Source organism: Podarcis erhardii (assembly GCF_964252035.2).
Source record: "Podarcis erhardii genome assembly, chromosome: 11".
In the NCBI taxonomy this organism is placed as follows: domain Eukaryota; kingdom Metazoa; phylum Chordata; class Lepidosauria; order Squamata; family Lacertidae; genus Podarcis; species Podarcis erhardii.
The window spans coordinates 4,310,517-4,331,635 of record NC_138501.1 but is presented as its reverse complement, the minus strand read 5'-3'; the positions used below and the strand labels follow the sequence as shown (position 1 = coordinate 4,331,635).

The 21,119-nt window shown below is 40.3% G+C and overlaps 1 protein-coding gene across 2 annotated transcripts in view; it reads left to right on the top strand.

Annotated features, from left to right (window-relative positions):
• The window catches only part of LOC309352511 (guanine nucleotide-binding protein G(q) subunit alpha), a 91,545-nt gene that overhangs the window by 55,665 nt on the left and 14,761 nt on the right, over positions 1–21,119 (top strand). For both annotated transcript variants that reach the window (XM_081881065.1, XM_081881066.1), the window contains exons 3-5: positions 3,877–4,031; positions 16,790–16,918; positions 18,704–18,833. In XM_081881065.1, coding sequence (XP_081737191.1) covers positions 3,877–4,031; positions 16,790–16,918; positions 18,704–18,833 — 414 coding nt within the window. The remainder of the gene's footprint in view (positions 1–3,876; positions 4,032–16,789; positions 16,919–18,703; positions 18,834–21,119) is intronic.

The window sequence follows — 21,119 nt, the reverse complement described above, 5'->3', positions numbered from 1 at the left end:
TTTATTTTTTTATTTAAAAATTATTGATTTTCATCCACCCTGGTTACACTCCTTTCCTCTCTCCCATGTTACATATATTTGGAATAGGCCCATGTTAACAGAAAGATATTTTGTGCTTTATGTTGGCCATTGTGACTATTTTATATTCCTATTACCGATCTGGCATATTTCCTCGCTCTAGTGCACCTCTAAGCTTTATTCCATACCCTCTTAACAGACTCTGCACTTCAGGTGCTGATAATACTGTAAGTCCTGGAATTTTTGCATTTAGCTAATGTCTGGCATCATGGCACTAGTGCGCAGCAGCTCAGTAGGAAAGCACATGTCTTGCGTGCGAAAGGTCCCAGGTTCAGTCTTTGGCATCTCAGGTATGAGTAGGAAAGACTCCTGGCTGGAACTTTGCAGAATCTCTGCCAAACATTGAAGACAGCACTGTACAAATGAACTGATTCCTATGTTCACAAGAGACCTTTGATTAAAATAAAGGACTTAACTCCCATTCCTGTGGCTTACAAAAATGGATGTGCCATCATTTTTATAACGTCAAATGTTTAATTACTGGAAACGATGGCTTCCCATAGTGAGGAACTTACCAGCATTTTCTTGCTATGGCTGGCTCTGTATCTGTTCTGTTCTCACTTGAATGTTTAGTCTGTCTTTCATTTCACAACTACAGAATTGTAGATTTCGTCTGCTGCAGATCTTTGATCTACAATTGTAACAGCTAGATTTTACTAGAAATTCTCCTCTGTTCTGAGCATTTGCTGATATCATTTAATAGTACAGCAAGTGCTTTAACAAGTCTCCAGTTCTTAAGATCTGTTTGCAGATATTGTGGAAAGATACTGATGGATATACAGGCAGCACACGTTTTAGGTCCATCCAATATTGGCATAACCACGCATGTACACATTGCACCGAACCCGGAAGTGACCTAAAAACATTACAAAAACATCCCAGAAAGGGGCAGGGGAGCAGAATCGGGTGTTTGCAGACTTTTTCAATAGGTGTTACTGTTGCACACAATTTCACACAAGCATGCAGTGACTCAGAATGCAACCCGTTTGCAAATGGGATATTGCCCATAGTCTGCCCATTTTTGTTATATGCATCACAATCGGACTTAATGTTTATAATTTTTCCTTTTTTAAAAAGACAACAACTGCCAAGGATACTTTATTGTCTATTTATTGACATTTCTCTTTTAAGCAGTCACCTTTTTTGTGTGTTGCAGATTTCACTAATGATCCTTGGCAATATTTGAATAAATTAGTCTGTGTACTTTTCAGGGGAAAGTGCATTATCTGACTATGTTCATTATTAATGTACAGCAATATATGCTTGCTGTGATATTAACTACTCATGATAGTAGCTAATTGGCTAATGATCAAATTCTACCATAAAACAGTTTAATTACAGTTAGGAAAAGGTACGTTGTACATTGAAATAAATACAAAAATCATAGTAACTTGTATTGTGCATCTTGTGATTGAACAGCAAAAGGTAACGGATTAACAACAGTGTCTCAAGTTCCATACTTATTGCCGTTCCTTCTTCCAGTGTGTGCATATTGTTAGGCATGTATTCAAATTACACTGCTGAATAAGGGGTTGAGTTGTTTGTCCCAAATAGTGCATCAGTATTTCTTAGACAAGTGAGCCACTTTGACTGTATTGCTCTCACTGTAATGATGAAGACCAGTACTAGCTGGTTCTAATGTAACTAATAGGGACGAACTTTTTAATTCTTGCACCAGTAACTTCCCCTTCTTTTATAGTTCCAGGTAGCATCAATGAAAATAACTATTGGAGGCCGGTTGCACAAAGCTAGTGTTATATAGGAAGTTAGATTGGCTTCAACGAGAGCCAGGGCCTTTTCAACTCTGGCCCCAGCCTGGTGGAACGCTCTGCCTCATGAGACCAGGGCCCTGCAGGATCTGATTTCTTTCCGCAGGGCCTGTAAGACAGAGTTGTTCCGCCTGGCTTTTGGCTTGGAGCCAATTTGATTCCCTCCCTCCCTCTCTTTCTTTTTTCTTTTCCTTCTCCTGCGATGAGGCTATATTTTAATGTTCCATTATTTTAATGTTGTATTTTATTTTTGTTTTTAAGTTGTAATCATTCATCTTGTTTTTATTATTGCTTGTAAGCCGCTCTGAGCCCGGCCTTGGCTGGGGAGGGCGTGGTATAAATAAAAAATTATTATTATTATTATTATTATTATTATTATTATTATTATTATTATATAAGCACAAGGCATGGTGCTATTTGGCTGTTATTGCAAGATGTTGTGCAATCTTTTGGTTAAATGTTAGTAGACATTCATTAGACTTCACGAGTAACTGCTGATTCCCCCAGCTTCCCATGTCTGACCTAAATTTTAACACCTGGTAGACTATATGGACTTACTGAAAAGGTTTTTCAGTAATGCAGTCTGCTTGCTTAAAGAAAAGATAACTTCCTTAGCTTGAAACTATGCTGGTTCTTTGGCTACTTCAAACAGGAACTGAAAATTAAAATTTGAGCCTGTGAATTGTTTGTTTAGCAATGTCTGATAGCTAAGCAAACAAAGGGGATTTTCCACATTATCGAAATAAGTTTCTGTTGGTGTTTGTGTTGTCAGTTCCAGACAGGTCCCTACAAGCAAGTATTGAGTACAGTGGTACCTCGGGTTACATACACTTCAGGTTACATACACTTCAGGTTACAGACTCTGCTAACCCAGAAATAGTGCTTCAGGTTAAGAACTTGGCTTCAGGATGAGAACACAAATCATGCTCCAGCGGCGCGGCGGCAGCAAGAGGCCCCATTAGCTAAAGTGGTGCTTCAGATTAAGAACAGTTTCAGGTTAAGAACGGACCTCCAGAACAAATTAAGTACTTAACCTGAGGTACCACTGTATAGTGAATTGAGTCAAGGATAATTCACTTTCTGCACGAGCAAGTGATGGTCATGTACATCATTTTGAGAAAGTTCATTTGGTTGGCACAGAGAGCAGAAGAGCTGCTTCTTCATATTATCTTGGGTGAACATAAGACGAATGTGTCTGATCAGGCCAATGTCCATATAGTCCAGCATCCTGTTCTAACGTAGCCAACTGTGGGATTCTTGATTTTAAAGCCAATATCTTTGCCAGTTAAAATGTTTTACTTTTATATTAGATGAATTGTCATTGACATTTTCCCAGTTATATGAAGTGAATAAAATAATACGATTCCCTCATGCTCCCAATAATCTACTGGAGGTTTATTTCCAACATAACACTATTTTTGTAGTGTATTTTATATTTATTAACAACTTTTGATTTGTTAACATATGTTTATTATAGCTTTCATATATGCTACTGTAGTATTGCTAATGAATTAGTGAATATAAGTATTTTCAGATATAGTTTAATATTAGCAGGTCTTAATCGTGCACCCCAGCTTCCACCTAGTTAGAATGTCCACACACCTTTGCTCTGTCCAAATTACCGGTACTCTGATTGTCAGCCAACAATCACTTCTCTTTTTCTATTCTACTTCCTTTTGTGACTCGCATCTCAATATTCTGAGTGCTGTCATTGCCTTCTGATGTGTCACACCCCAAAGTCAAATTCGATTGCACTTAAAATTTCCAGGGGTCCTTTACCTTTACCCATTTTACCTTCCAGAAAGTACTTTTTTTAAAAAAACAAAAACATACTTACCACATATTTTAGAAAAGAAGTCTGACCGCATGTCTAGGAAACAACATTTCCAAATGTTCTTATCAACACATTATGCTTTTGTGTGTGTGTGTGTGTAAGTAAGTAAGTAAGTATGTAAGTAACCTAATATATATTTTGTTCAATATGTCTAATGCACTTAAATGTAATTGGATTTTGTTTTTATTATTATAGGCTAATGCGCAGCTAGTTCGAGACGTTGACATAGAGAAAGTGTGCTCATTTGAGAACCCTTATGTAGATGCAATAAGGTATTTATGGAATGACCCTGGAATCCAAGAATGCTATGACAGGCGGCGAGAGTATCAATTGTCAGATTCTACTAAATAGTAAGTATAAACGGGAAGATGTTTTGGATAGTAATGCTTTAGACATATCTCATGGGCAGCTGTTTTTCAAGAATTATTTGAGGTGTCCAGTCACTGGGAATCTTAGTTGTTCAAACTTCCTTTCTATCTGAATTAAGATACATACCTTGTTTTATTTTAGGATAATGTTTACCACTACTGATAATATACTTAGTTTATAAATGTGCATGTACTCCACTGTCTTACTGCATAGAGTTTGATGAAAACTGGCATCCTGAGATTGTAAACAGTCTGTGTGTGTGTGTGTGTGTGTGTGTGTGTGTGTGTGTGTGTGTAGATACACACACTAGTAATGAACTGCAGGCCTGATACAGGCACACACAATTTTTTGTCGCTTCCCCACAATTTTTGGCAGCAGCATAAAGAGAAAAAAGCACACAACTAGATTAGATGATTTGCTACCATTTCCGCTTCCTGTGTCTTGTTGGTGACAATATCGGCCACTGCACAGCAGTGATACCTACCTCCAACAGCTGCAGCACAATTGTCTTCCCAGGAAATCATATGAAGAAAGATCAGGGAGAGGGGGGTGATTGACTCCTCATCTCAGCTGATCTGCATGGATCAGGCAAGGGTTAGGGTGCTGTGTGCTGTGAGTAAGAAAGTGCGCATGTAGAATGTGGGATGGCCACACCCACCACTGGCACCCCCCCCCCCGAAACCTTGAAAGATAGCCACTGGTCTTTAAAGCGAAAAATAATTAAACATACCTGCCTTATACAGGTTTTAATTAGATGCTTTTCTGGAGTACTATTTTTTTCCATTTAACACTTTTCTTTATTTGAAGATTGCACAAAAATACAAAAATAAAAATAAAAAAATGAACATACCAAAAACAGACAAGCAAAAAGAAAAAGAAAACATCTATACTATACATTAGTGAAAACCAATACCATCACATATACAGTGGTACCTCGGGTTACATACGCTTCAGGTTACATACGCTTCAGGTTACAGACTCCACTAACCCAGAAATAGTACCTCAGGTTAAGAACTTTGCTTCAGGATGAGAACAGAAATCGTGCTCCAGCAGCGCAGCAGCAGCGGGAGGCCCCATTAGCCAATGTGGTGCTTCAGGTTAAGAACAGTTTCAGGTTAAGAATGGACCTCTGGAACGAATTAGGTACTTAACCCGAGGTACCACTGTACACCCATATGACTTCCCTCCCCCCCCAACTCAACATTCTGTGTAGTTATTTAATCTTATTGACATTGCGTCTTTTGAATATTATTCCTTATATATATTTTTTCTATTTCGTCTGAATATGTACTTTACACACTTAGTCTAAGCATATCAACATATTAACCTTAGAGCAGTGTTTTTTCATATAATCCTCCATGCATTGCCATTCCTTCCTTTACTTCGGATTTGTCTGATGTCTTGTGGCTACTATTAACTTTGCCAGTTCTATAAATTCACATAATTTATTTATCCATTCCTCTTTTGTTGGGATAATAACTCCTTTTCAGTTTTTTGCAAGTAATAATCTGGCTGCGGCTGTGGCATATAAAAATAGCCCTTTCTTATCCTGTGGGATGTCTTTCCCCCAAAATGCCTAATAGGTATGCCTCTGGTTTCTTTTCAATAGAAATTTTAACTCTTCGTGAATACATCCTCAGAAATTTTTAATTTTTTCACAGCCCCACCATGCATGCATCATTGTCCCCTCAGCTTTATTACATTTCCAATATAAATTGTTTTTTAATTTATATATCTTGGTGAGTTTGGAAGGTGTCAAATACCACCTGTAGCACATTTTCATTAAATTCTCTTTAATAGTGGTGGTGTTGTTGTTTAGTCGTTTAGTCGTGTCCGACTCTTCATGACCCCCTGGACCAGAGCACGCCAGGCACTCCTGTCTTCCACTGCCCCCCGCAGTTTAATAGTGTAACCGGCAGTAAAGCGTATATCCGACCTCCAAAGCCTTTCCCACTGTTCCGTATATATTGTGTGGCCGATATCTTGCGCCCATTTGACCATAACTTCTTTTATTTCCTTGTCTTTTTAGTCCCATTCCAATTATAGGCCATAAGTTTTGGACAACAATTTCTTATTATTTTTTAGTATTGCTTTTTGTAATTTAAATTCTTCCCTCCTGAACCCTATTTTTTTATCTGAATTAAATACATTATTTAATTGATGATATTGAAGCCAAACAGTGAGGTGATGTCTTACCTCCTCAAATGTTTTGAGCTTTAATTGTCCTTGATCATCTTTTAATAATTGACTATAGTTTGCCCAATTACTTTACATATTTAGTTTTTTAACTGTGAATGCCTCTAGCGGGGACAGCCACCATGGCGTTTTTGGTTCTAGTTGTTATGTACTGAAGTTCTCACCCTGGGCCAGCAGGGAGATACTGTAGATAGTTATGCAAATAAGGGATTGAAAGTGACGTTCAGTGATTGGATAGTTGTAGAAAGTTGTTACAGTAACGTTGTACTGGAGCTCTATATAAGCAGGCTGATGGAACCCTTCAGTTCAGTTCTGTCCTGGCCTGTGAATAAACAAGAGCTGTTTGGAGAATCGCTGTGTCGTCTGATATGTTCACCCACAACTTAACACTAGTAATTGTTGATATCTGGTCCACACCTTTTATAGAGCATTCTTTACTATGTGATTAGTAAGTCCTTTGTGAACTTTCACCTTGTTGTAGCCAAGGTAGGCATGCCACCCGCTTTTCTGGAACACTTTTGACTATAAGAATATTACTGTATTTTTCGCACCATAGGGCGCACCGGCCCATAGGGCGCACCCAGTTTTTAGGGGGGGGGGGAATCAAGAAAAAAAATATTCCCCCCCCCCAGCCCCAAAGAGCAGTGTACAGGCTGCACACAACCTCTCCCTGCCAGAGGGGTTGCGCGCAGCTATGGAAGAAGGCAAGGCAGCAAGTGGGATGGATCCCGCTCGCTGTTTTGGCTTCCCCTTTAGCCCCGTGCAGCCTCTCCTTGCCGGGAGACGCTGCGCAGGGCTAAAGAATCCATAGCCCCGTGCAGCCTCTCCTTGCCGGAGGGGTTGCGCGCAGCTATGGAAGAAGGCAAGGCAGCAAGTGGGATGGATCCCGCTCGCTGTTTTGGCTTCCCCTTTAGCCCCGTGCAGCCTCTCCTTGCCCGGAGACGCTGCACAGGGCTAAAGAAGCCATAGCCCCGTGCAGCCTCTCCTTGCGGAGGGGTTGCGGCAGCTATGGAAGAAGGCTGCATTCGCTCCATAGGACGCACATTTCCCCTCAATTTTTGGAGCGGAAAAACTGCGTCGGATAGAGCGAAAAATACGGTACTTGATAATTAGTTTCCTTGCCCAGCTGCCACACATAAACATCTTCCCCATACTTACTCATCCTTTCCTTACCAGATCTATCTTTGCCTGTCTTGTACTAATAATCCATCATATCTCATTGAAATCAAAAGACTGAATTCTAAAACACACAAACACACACACACACACAACTGTGAAGACTAAAATTAAATTTAAAATAATTTAATTACTAGAAGCATTTTTTGATCTTGGTACTTTTAAGCTGCCTGAAGACCATATATTTCTGTTTTTCAAATTGTGTTCAAGTGTTTATTCTAAATGTAGTTGATAATTCTATTGTTCATTTTAGTTGTTATGGATGATGAAAAATCTTAATATATTAGTGATGCAGGAGGGAAGGGGATAAAATAAAATTAGTCTGACCTCATGTTTCCAATATACAGTCGTACCTTGGTTGTTGAACGGAATCTGTTTTGGAAGTCGCTTCGATTTCCGCAAACATTCAACAATCAAGATGCGGCTTCCGATTGGCTGCAGGAGCTTCCTGCACTCAATCAGAAGCCACGGAAACCACGTCGAACGTTTGGCTTCCAAAGAACGTTCACAAACTGGAACACTCACTTCTGGATTTGCAGCGTTCAGGATCCAAAACGTTTGAGTTACAAGGTGTTCGGGATCCAAGGTACGACTATACATCTAATACAATTCAATACAAATCACAGTAAGGAAACAATATAATTTAGTGTATTTAAGAGTAAAATCCTATGCAGGTCTATGAATAAGTTTCATAGGGTTGAACTAAACTACTCCTAGCTCGGATTGAAACTGCTCCCTTGTCCCCAAGAATTCCAAATAGGACAAGAAGAACCCTATTTTGGAGCCCAAAATGGCAGTATTTCTCTTAAGAGACGGGAATACACTGTAAGATTCTGTCCCTGTTTTCACTTATTTGTATGGAAAACTCAAGGTGGCATTGCTTCAGCTAAATAACTGCTGAATATAAACCACAGCAGTTTCTTCCCTCAGTCTTTGCTGCGTGGTCAAAGTTGTGCATCAGAATGATCTCATCTTTGATGTAGAAGAATCTGCAGACATAGAATCTGCAGTGTTGAAAATGACCAGAAATGATGGATTGGAGCATGTCCTCCTACACCCTAATTAGATTTTCTAGGCAATGTGTTGTAGTCAAATGATGTACCTATTTTAACTTACAATTATGTAACATCAGCTTGCATCATTGTTGTGACAAATGTGGTAAAAACTGTATAATTTTATAAAGCCATTTAAACTACCTGATTACTGAGTGTTAAAAAAGACTATCTCAGTGTGGTGCAAATTTTTCCTATTCAAAGTTTTAAACACACTTAGATTTACAGTCGTTTCTGATACAGAACAGAGTAGCAAAGGAAGCTGTAATCTTCAATAGGAAAGGATCTGAGTACAATGGTACCTCCGGTTACGAACTTAATTTGTTCTGGAGGTCCGTTTGTAACCCGGAACTGTTCTTAACACTAATGGTGCCTCCTGTTGCTGCTGCACCGCTGGCATGCAACTTCCTCTCGCATCCCAGGGCCAAGTTCACAACAAGAGGCATCTACTTCCAGGTTAGCAGAGCTCGTAACCCAAAGCATTGGTAAGGGGGACAGTACGTAACATGAGGTATCACTGTACATGTGCCCAGTGACGCTCTTCAATTTTCTCCTCTTAAGGACTGCCCCCTTCCCAGTTCTTCTGTACTGCCAATCATTTTAGAAACGCTTCTGGGGTAGAAATCCCCCCCCCCATGCTAAAGTTGTTTATGTATGTAACAACAGCAGCTGGGATTCTATATGCACAGAAATGGAAGGAAGAAGAAGTTCCAACAAAAGAGCAGTGGTTAAGTTAGATAATGGGCTATGCAGAACTGGCAAAACGTTAAGCAAAATTAAGATAATCTAATGATGAGTGTTGTATGGAAGAATAGATAACTTTTCGGACTATTTAAAGAAAGATTATAGTACAGTGGTGCCCCGCAAGACGAATGCCTCGCAAGACGGAAAACCCGCTAGACGAAAGGGTTTTCCGTTTTGGAGGCGCTTCGCAAAACGAATTTCCCTATGGGCTTGCTTCACAAGATGAAAATGTCTTGCGAGTTCCTGCGGGTTCCCCCCCCTTTTCCCCCCTTTTCCTAAGCCGCTAAGCCGCTTATCAGCTGATCCGCTAAAAGCCGCTAAACCGCTAATAGCGCTAATCCACTAAGCTGTCAATGGGCTTGCTTCGCAAGACGAAAAAACCTCTATACGAAGAGCCTCACGGAACGGATTAATTTCGTCTTGCGAGGCACCACTGTATGATGAACTTGATAGCAGGACTTGAGCTATGAGCATCAGAAGTAATTAGATCTGTGGTTATGATTTGATAGATAGAAAATAGGGTGCAGCAAAAGCAGAGAAACAACTCCATGGAAAAAGGGGTGGGAAGTCGACAAAAATAAGAGGAAGGAGAAAGCTGTTTTGACTGTATTTGTTAAACATGTTGAAAATTAAAACATAATTGTTTTTGACTAGTGCCTAAAAACAGATAGTGCTGGCACCAACGTGCCTCCCTGGTTGAAGCATTCCACAAATGGGGAGCGACCACTGGGAAGACCTGTTCTCATGTGACCACCCCACCCCTTTCGGAGGCGGCACACAGAGAAGGGCCTTAATATGCTTTAAAATAGAACAGGGACCCACTCGCCTCTTCAGGATACCACTGACCCACTCGCCTCTTCAGGATACCACAGGATACCACTACAAGGGTCCTGACAAGTCCCAAAGACAGCATTGCTTAGGCGCAGGTGAACAAGAAAGACAGAAAAGAAAGGAACCAGCCTATACTGAAGAAATCTAGTTCCTGCAGTGATCCAAGGGCTTGAAACATCTTAGGAAAGCTTAACATAGAGCAGCCTCTGGGTACATTATAATGAGCTGTCACAATATCATTTTCCCACCGGACTTTACCCCTTTTGTTAGAGCTGGTTTCCCTCCCCACTTGTTAAGTGATCTAGTCCTTCAGGAGGCTGCTCTATGTTAAGCTTTACTTAACTTTACTTTCATAAACATAAACAATCACATGCTTATTCAAACATGGGTATGTTCCCATTTGAATTGTTGATCGAAGTCTTATAAACAAAACTGTGTTGAGACGTGCACCAGAGTTTTACCGCACTCAGGCCTTACAATTGTGAAAGGTTTTTATTTTCACCTCAGCAGTATTTTCTTTGTTCCTTACAGAGAACTCCTGCACAGGTTTCTCCCTATTAACATTTAGGGATCTTTCTCTGTCTGTTTCACTTCTGACATATCACGCTGGCACAACACTGTCCTCAGCAGTATCCTGAAAATATCCTCCCCTAGCAGCCATTGTCCCTCACACACACACGCACAGAGAGAGCAGAAAACATTTAAAAAATAACAGTTACTGGAATAACAGTCACAACAGAATGAAATACCTCTCTCATGTGATTCAGTCAGCCAAAAACATGAGAGCAACTGCCAGGGGGAGGGGGAACCCAGGTTAAAAGTACCCAGTAATTTAGCATAAGTAAACATCCGCGTTTCAGGAAATTATATCATTATCCTTAACAGATACTTGCATTAGAGATGGCTAGAGCTTCGGTGGATCAGTTTGACAGGCATGTTATGCTATGAGTGAGAACTTCCTATCATCACAACTACTATGGAGAGGTCTTTGGTAGAAACCACTGGTGCTTCCTTTGATGGGCGGACACCACATGAATGGCACTTCCTCCCTCTGATTCCTTGTATTGATGCTGTGCTCATTGCTCAGGACAAAGCCAAAAGAGAGACACAGCCCCTGTACATTTGCAGAGTTCCAGCTAAACTGAGCTTAGTACAGTGGTGCCCCGCAAGATGAATACCTCGCAAGACGGAAAACCCGCTAGACGAAAGGGTTTTCCGTTTTGGAGGTGCTTCGCAAAACGAATTTCCTATGGGCTTGCTTCGCAAGACGAAAATGTCTTGCGAGTTCCTGCGGTTTTTTTTTTCCTTTTCCCCTCCTTTTTCTAAGCCGCTAAGCCGCTTATCAGCTGATCCGCTAAGCTGCTTATCAGCTAAGCCGCTTATCAGCTGATCCGCTAAGCCGCTAATCAGCTGATCCGCTAAGCCGCTTATCAGCTGATCTGCTAATCCGCTAATAGCGCTAAGCCACTAAGCCGCTAATGGGCTTGCTTCGCAAGACGAAGAAACCGCAAGACGAAGAGACTCGCGGAATGGATTCTTTTCGTCTTGCGAGGCACCACTGTAACATTTACCGTATGTAGTGTAGGCCACAGAAAATGCACATGGAAGACTGCTAGCTAAAGCCATTGTTGCTAACTATCTACATTCACAGAACCCATTTTATATCAGCTTGTATGTGAGGAAATCTTTTGTGTCAGCTGTGGAATCCCAGCACATTCCGGAGGATTCTTGAGGTATGGGTCGGGACAAGGATGGCAAACTGATGGGCTTGTACAGGAGATGCTAATAGACTACATCTTGCCTTGTCTGTGACCATTGGCAGTGCTAGCTGGGGTTGATGGAAGTTGTAGTCCAGTAACATCTGGTTCCCCATGTATTTCTCTTAGCACATTCTGTTCACCCAGGGACTAACCAGGCCAGTTTGGCCTCACCCTTGCTTTTATGACTTGGAAGTGCATTCTTGAACATAGCCTCTTCTTCCCTGCATGTTGCAGATGAAGTTTGGTTGTGATGGGTAAGCTGTACTACATTATCTTGGAGGGAGGCTTACAAGGGGAGGCTTACAAGGAACCCTGGAGTTCTCTGGAAAACTGCTTAGGTGGTGGTTTGCCCTTGCATTTTGCCTGTGTAATGCTATAAGGCAACTTTTATTCTGATAGCGCCGCATAACTAATAATATGCATGCTACAAAACCTGTAATAAGATTTTTAATCCTTTGTGAATGCTGAAATTTATGTTTGGGTGTAGCACTAAAGGAGACTTACTCAAAAGTCATGACCTTCAACTTTGAGACAAGAAATCTCATTGACTGTTGTGGTTAAGAACTGACACTCTTCGTTTGCATAATTTATACTTGCAGTAATGCTCTCTAATGTTTTTCCTGGAAATTCTCATTAGACTTAGAATAATTCAGGCACCTTTGAAAGCTGTGCGGCAGACATTCTCTCTCTCCCTCTCCCCCTCCCTCCACACACACACACACACACACACACATTTCTGGAAGGCTATTTCAGTCAGTGGCTTTTTATATTTTGATAGATACGTTCAGTTAACTATTTAACCAAGAAAAAATGAAGCATGTGTGTGCACACACATTTTTACAAATCTTAATATATGTCTAGTATAGGCCATATTTTACAAGTTAATTATAGTTGTAATTCATCTTATAAAAATAATATTAACGGGCTGCTAAGGCAATTCTGCTGGGTTGCCATAGAGATAGACCTGAGGTGCATTACCAAGGTAATATGTGTATAACAAGCAATTGGCCACAGCCCTTTCTGATGCATCTACAGAATCCTAGTATAGCATGGATTTGCAGTGTAGTTCAGGAGAGAGGAATATTGGTCACAGTTATCAGACAGATAAAAATTTCATGGAGAGTCTAGATAATATTACATTACAGTCCTTTGGATGAGGTGGGAAAGAAATGTAAATTTCAAAGAGGAGATTCAAAGGCTGCCTGACAATAAGAAATTGCGAACACACTCAAGAAGACTCAAGACTAGAAAGATGGGCAGCAAGTTATATTTATTAAAATATAACAACTATAGAATCTGGCCATCAGAATAATTCAACCAAAAGTAGCCAAAACCAATGAGATCTGGGTGGTGAGGTACATTTATGGGAATATTCCAACTTCCCCATCTCCTGATCCAGCTGCCAGCTGCACACCGTGATCCTGCGTAAAGGTCTAATGATATTCTTCCCCTTCACTGCATAGTCCTTGGGTATATGAACCTGACATGCACACTGTGACCCTGTTGGTCATTTTTCACCCCAGTGCACCAGACAGGCCCAAGCACCACTCTGTCAGATATTTTCCAGAATCCACTCACCTACCCGGACCAAATGCCAATTAGCCAGATTCAAACAAAACGCCACTCCAGTCACACAGACAACACCCAACAGTGTGAAGTAGGCAAAAAAGATGTGACATGGGCCAATTAAGGTAAAGGTAAAGTTACCCCTGCCCGTACGGGCCAGTCTTGACAGACTCTAGGGTTGTGCGCTCATCTCACTCTAGAGGCCGGGAGCCAGCGCTGTCCGCAGACACTTCCGGGTCACGTGGCCAGCGTGACGAAGCTGCTCTGGCGAGCCAGCGCAGCACACGGAAACGCCTTTTACCTTCCCGCTAGTAAGCGGTCCCTATTTATCTACTTGCACCCGGGGGCGCTTTCGAACTGCTAGGTTGGCAGGCGCTGGGACCGAGCAACGGGAGCGCACCCCGTCGCGGGGATTCGAACCGCCGACCATGTGATCGGCAAGTCCTAGGCGCTGAGGTTTTACCCACAGCACCACCCGCGTCCCTATTGGGCCAATTAGTGTCAATTAGTGTCACCCAAAAAATTCCTACTCAGTCACTGCAAAGTCAATGAAACTGCACAGTCAATGAAAGCGACTAGCAGAGCCCACACTGCAAAAGGGGCGGGAGGGTGGGAGCCTCAGTGAAAAGAGGGGAGAGTATGGGGTGGAGGGGGCTTAAATAGGCTGATCTCCACTTCTCCCCCATAGCGCAAGTCACCCCACATGGTTGCCCACATTACCACTGTGGGAGAGTCCATCTCTTCCTGCATACGGGGAAGAAACAGAATTTGGTGGGGCAGTTAGCATCTTTTTTTACATTCTTGACAGAATTCACTTCGTCTGGGCAGCCTTATAGCATAGCTGGATAGATTCCACTTGTTCTGAGATAATTCAATTGATTAACAACCAGTTCAACAGCAGAGAGACAAAAGATAGTGGTGTCTTATAGTGTTTTTTCCAGAAATAATTGCGTGAGCTTTCCTGACTTGAATGACTTTAAACAGGCACAAATATGTTATTGATCAGTTTAAGACAACAGGTGAATATATACACATACAGAATACATATGTACCTTGCTACTTTCCTAACAGAAGTTTTGATAATACTTAGGTAAGGTGAGACTCTCACATTGCCATGTGACGGCCCTTGTTCTGATGAGAAGTTATCATAGGTTCATATTTCTAAAACCCACTTTTAAGAATTAAGCAGGTTTGTACAATCTGTGAAACCAAATATTCCAAACCAGATTTATGCATATCAAGTGCACCTTCATACAAGACTAATAGGGGATTTTTTCAGCATGCTGCCACACAGTGTTATTAATCAGCTAGTATTCTAAAATAATGTACTTAAGAACATTATCTTTTTTGCCACAATAAAAAAAGAAATTTATTGAAAGATCTGGAATGGATCTTTAATGTTTTCGTTTGTGTGGCCTGTGCTCAATCATCGTCCAGGTTTCTGTGTGTGCATGCTCATAACTCCTGCATTTACTGGCTGGAGGAACATGCGAGTTTGTAATCAAAGCCACAAAATTTGAGCACAGCACCCCACCATTCATGTGGAAAGAAAAACCCAGCAATCTTTAATAAGAGTGACATGTGACCAAAGGTTCAGACCACACAATCACAACTACAAACTCACTCTTAAAACTGTCATGTCAAATGGCAACTCTAGGTTGGGAATAAATATGATAAAAGTAAGAAGTCCTTTAAAAAGTAGCCTCCTATGAGGAAAAACCACACATGCAGTACCCTTAGATATTTCTTCATAAAGAAAAAGTCAGTCAGAGTACCCTCATGTTTGAAAACAAAGCTTTTAATAGAACAAGAATTCTGTTATAGAGGAGTGGGTGGGAGAAGCTTTTTGGTTATGGAGCCACTAACCCATCTGACCAGTGGAAAAACTGCTTTGGTTCTTGGTTTTCATCTTCCACTGTCCCCCCCCCCACTTGGTACGAGTGAAAAAGCAGAATGTAAGCTGTTATTTTTCAGGGTGCCAGATTATGTGGTGGGTTCTACACCTGCCCTTTCATGGTAGACTCACCAATATGAGAAATACAGTGGTACCTCTGGTTACATACTTAATTCGTTCCGGAGGTCCATTCTTAAGCTGAAACTGTTCTTGACCTGAAGACCACTTTAGCTAATGGGGCCTCCTGCTGCCGCCGCGCCGCTGCGGCCCGATTTCTGTTCTCACCCTGAAGCAAAGTTCTTAACCCGAGGTACTATTTCTGGGTTAGTGGAGTCTGTAACCTGAAGCGTATGTAACCCGAGGTACCACTGTATGTACCTGGCATTGCGCTCTGCTGTAGAAATGAAACATGAATGTAACCCGCAAAGCAAGTCAGATACTGTTATTTCTTCCTCGTTGTGCAGTAGCCCCTCATTAGGCCTCGCTAACCTGTCTTTGATCTTGTATGAAAACTTCTGATTAGTCAAGACAGGTTGATGTGAAATGCAGGAAAGGAATGTGAACCTGTGAAGGTAGTGAGTCACATCAGGAGTTTCTGAAGTGGAGGGGCTGCTTCCCAGGGGTTGCAATGCAAAAAGGCAAAGTTGCATAGAGACTGGCAGCATCTAAGGGGCTTAAGACACACTCTCTTCTTGGGCAGGCAGTTTCCTTTTTTAATGTAGGAATATAGTGAAAATGCCACACCTATATACTCTCACCCTCTACCCTGAGTAATTTAGTGTGTCCTTTTAGTTTTGTAAATTATGATCGGTTCTTTTGGGGGGAATTTAATAGTTGAAGTATCCTATTCTTTTCATCAGTTTCTTCTGAAAGGCTTTCATTTTGTCTGGATCTGCAGGGGGGGGAGTAATTATGGTGCTTTTAAATTCAGTTCTATGTTTTTAAGATCATTTTCAAAGGAAGATGGCTGAATATTGTTTCTTAATTCACTGCTACTTAGGCACCTATTAAAACGTAGTAGATCAAACCTTTGTGTAATAAGGGAGAAGAGTGATTGCAACACAAGATTATCTCCCTCTCCATAGATTGCAGTCAAGTACCCTGTCCAAATTCTGATTTACTGCCCTGGAAGGCTAATCCTGCTATGCCTGTTTCACATGGAGTATCTTTTGTTCAAATACCCCTCCACATGGTGAGAGCTGGTATTTTCTATGACAGGCTAATTCCATTTTTCAATTACCTTCCCTGAGATTTTGAACATTCTTGGAATTGTGGTGATTTTCAGCCACAACTGATTAAAACTAACAAAGCCATAATACACAAAATTGTTAGCTCTTGGTGTCAAAATGCTTGTTTCTTCTACAGTTATTCAAGAATTAATTACATTCCAGTACACTTAGTTACAACTTTACCACATGCACTCAAAAATTTATTTGTCCTTTCAATTCATACTGTGTCTTTCTTCCAAAGGACTAGAGTATCACTATATTTCATTGCTGTTGTTTCTTTTCTGTCTATAGTTATCTTAATGATATGGACCGTATAGCAGATTCTGGCTATCTACCTACCCAACAAGATGTCCTTAGAGTCCGAGTTCCAACTACAGGAATCATTGAATACCCATTTGACTTGCAAAGTGTCATTTTCAGGTAGAGAAAAAGGCTTTAAAAATTGTTATTACTTGATACATTAATTTGGGGTTTTTTTTTAGCATGTATAATCAACTGTGAGAAAATATTAATTTTGAAGAATTTCTTTCCTTTTTTAAAAATGGTAACAACAATTTCCATTTGTATACACATTCAGGAAAACTATTGTCAAACTGCAATCTTCACCACCTCTTATTTTACATTGTTCAAGAATGTGGGGTAGAGAAGAGATTTACTTGCATTAACGTATGTACAACATACATACAATTTAATGTACAATTTAAATATAAGTTTCAAACAAGCACCCATTTTTTAAAATGAAAAGTAGTGCCTCTGCACCTGCAAATTTATATAAATATATTGCATCCACTAACGAGTTGCTGGTATAAAATCCTCACTACAAATTCTGCTTCATCTTTAGTTTTTTAAAAACAAACTTTAAAAATAACAACTTGTTAGTGAACAGAAATCTCCACATTTTATGCGTTTTACAACCTTATTATGCTGACATTAGCTGTGCATGTTTAAAAGATTTCAGAATGTTACCATAATCTGTTTTAAAGGAGCAGACTGTTTACCATATCAAGCAGAAAGTTTCATTTTTAATCTTTTAAAATGCCAGTTAACTATAATGTGTTTATAACAACTTGTACAGAAACTTTTTTACGTGAACTAAAAGTAATGAATAGGTCTCCTGCTCAGTGATGTCTGGGGCACCAGTGCCTGTCAACAAAAGCTGAAATCCGGATTTGGGTGCATTATGCATTCTAAACATTATAACTTTTTGTTAAATTTCTTCTTAAATGTCTTTAGGAATTATAGTCTAGCTAACAAAAGTTATTTGTCAGATCTGTGCAGTATTTCCCATCAGCTCTATTCCATTATTCATTTTTCTGCTTTAGATTCCCCCCCATATAATTATATAATGTGTTTGAAATACTCTTTTTTTTCAAGAGAAAGCTAGCATTCATACTATACATACTATTTTGTTACAGATTAATGTAAAATATAGGCTGCATTCTCACACAATAGTAAACTGAGCTTTCATATTGCAAGAACAGACCTATGATTGTTTACTAAAATAAGACATCTTCAAATTGTGGTTTATTAAACCAGTTTGTTCCAAACAAACCATAACCAAGATTAACCACACTTTAGGGTTTGGATGTTATCCTAAACTTTAGTTAATCAAAAATGACGAGAAAGTTCAGTCTCTTTCCTGCAGCTGCACCAGAATGGTAGGGGGGGGGGGAATGCACAAGCTTTGGACTCACACACAAATGCAGCAGTGAAGTAGATAGACCACATGTTGGCTTTTGTTCCATACACAACTTCCAAGATTTATACATTCACATTAGTTGTCAGAATCTTTTATATCCCAGTTTTACTTCTAAATGACATCTCATGCTGAAGCAAAGCAGGTGTCAACATTTGATGCAACAAGATATTTTCCATAACTTTATTCAAGGTGTACTTTGAGGCATTAATGATCAGAATTCTTAAGGCTGCACCTTTACTCTATTATGGAATAATCTCACTGAACTTCTATTTAGGTAGGTTTGGTTATTACTGAGCTGCTACAGACTGGCCAACTCCTCAAGCTGGTCCTCCTCTTGTAGTTTACTCATAATATAGAACACACACCTGTTTTCCATTTAAATGTGGATGGAATGCCGGTGTATAGTTGGCTGGATCTAATGCCTTTCTAATTGATTGCAATAATGTAAATAATACCATGGTTTTTATATCTTACCTTTTGACCCATGTATTTTGCTATTATTACAGAATGGTGGATGTGGGGGGGCAGCGATCAGAGCGAAGAAAATGGATACACTGCTTTGAAAATGTCACCTCTATCATGTTTCTAGTAGCCCTTAGTGAATATGATCAAGTACTTGTGGAATCAGACAATGAGGTAAGCAATTTTAAAAATGCACCATTACTTGGGAAGTAATTTAAGGCTCCCATATGAATTTGCCCATGTGCTGACATTTTTCCATGGCATTCTGAAGCTATGCAGATAGTTACGAGCAGGGCCTTTTCTGTGGTATCATCCCTATTGTGGAAGACGCTGCTCAAAGAAGTTTGTCAAGATGGTTCTTCCATGGTCTTTTGCAAATTGGCTGAGACATTTTAATACATTGGGCTTTTGAGGAGTTGTTGAGTCTATTTTATCAAACTGTCAAGAGGAGTAACACGGAAGTACATGATGAAAATAATAATATTTTATGTATATCACATCATTTCAGATTAGGGCAATTTCACCCATTTGTGTTCATCACATAGTGCACACTTCTACGCTTCTGCCTCTCCCTTCCCCAACTACTCCTTCTGTGGGCGGAAATACTGTAGCCCTGGGGATGCTGGGGCTTGTAATCCTGCTCACTTTCTCAGCCAATAGCTGCCAGCCGAAGTTTTGAGGCCCCCCTTGTGGTTTCATCAAGAATTGTGGCTTGTGGTACAGTGACGCAAAACAGAGCCTTCTTGGTGGAAGTGCTCCAGTTGTGGAGCTCCTTGGCTGGGAAAGTGTATTAGTCCTCTATGTTGACAGCCTTTTCACCATTGGCTAAAGACACATCTGTTTATCTGGGCTTTGGGGACAAAATTAGATTTGGAACCCAAAATTTTTAGTATCACTTCCTGCTGGACTGTGTTTTGGGGGGCTTTAGGTAATGTAGTTTTATATGTATTGATTACTGTTTTCTGATGGTTGTATTTTACTACATAGGATCCTGCTTTTGGGGCGCAGCGTTGAGGAGCTAGAGAGGAAAATTAGGTCATTTGTTTCCACTAGCAGGGCCACATTCCTTGAGTAGAGCTACAGTGAGGGAAACTTCCTGACAGCAGGAGGAAATCTGTATCCAAATCACAATGTCTTTTGAACTTCTGCAATGAACCATCCCATTTAGCTGGGTGTTTCCTTTTTCTACCATGTAGTTTTTCTTTCGGCAAGATTGAATCACATTTAAATGCAAATGTGCATAGAGATAATCTAGCCTGGAAAGCACTTACCAAGGAAGTCATTATGTGTAAGGGAACTTGTTAATTTATGATATGATTTTAAACACATTAGTTATACTTCAAGTTTGAGGCATGTACAGTCATACCTTGGGTTACAGATGCTTCAGGTCGTGCGTTTTCAGGAACAGGTTACTTCAGGGTTTCGGCACATGCACAGAAGCACTAAGTCGCACTATGCGTAGAAGCGCCAAATCGCGACCCGCGCACGTGCAGACGCTGCGCTGCTAGTTGCAAACGTGCCTCCCACATGGATCATGTTCGCAACCCAGGCGTCCACTGTATAATGCAACAAAGGTTGGGGGTTTTTATTTTTAAAAACCATTTCATTCTTCTTCTTCTTCTTCTTCTTCTTTATTGAATTTATATACCGCCCTATACTCAGAGGTCTCAGGGCAGTTTTTTCATATTTGTTTAAGGCTGGGTGGACTTTATTTTCCTGTACTCATGAATCAGTTTTGAGTCAAGAGCCTTTATGAAAATCTCAACCCAAAAGGAAAGTTGAGGACACTTTATCCTTTATCACCACTAAGAGAAGCATATGATATAGTATAATCCTACTCTGCATTTGTTTGATCTTTTAATCTCATAATTAAATTATTAGATTAAACAATACGTGGTTGCTCTGCTGTGTTCCTTCTTCAATACTTTATTTAAAATACTTTATAAAAAGAGGACCTCTTAGTTATATTGCCTTATCCATCCCCCTCTCAATTTTCTCTACTTTTTTTTCTGTTATTAAGAAATAATTGAAGAATTGCTTTCTGAATTGCATTTGTTGGTTTCTTGAAGTGTAAGTAATTTCATTTCAATGTATTTATTACAGAATAACTAGTTTTCATCACCTGAAACTGCCAGTCCTGGTATCACTCTGTATCTAGTGTAGTGTGACAGAATGTGTTTTTCTGTATTTTCCTATATACCGTATTTTTTGCACCATAACACTCACTTTTTTCCTCCTAGAAAGTAAGGGGAAATGTCTGTGCGTGTTATGGAGGAAATGCCTACGGGTGGCATGCCTACGGATTTTCCTCCTCTAAAAACTACATGCGTGTTATGGTCGGGTGCGTGTTATAGAGCGAAAAATACGGTACATAAAAATGTAATGCTGTTGTCATGCTGCAGTTTCTGTGGCTGCCAATAGGTGGCCGTGCCAACTCCAGCATTATGACAGGGTGGCAGC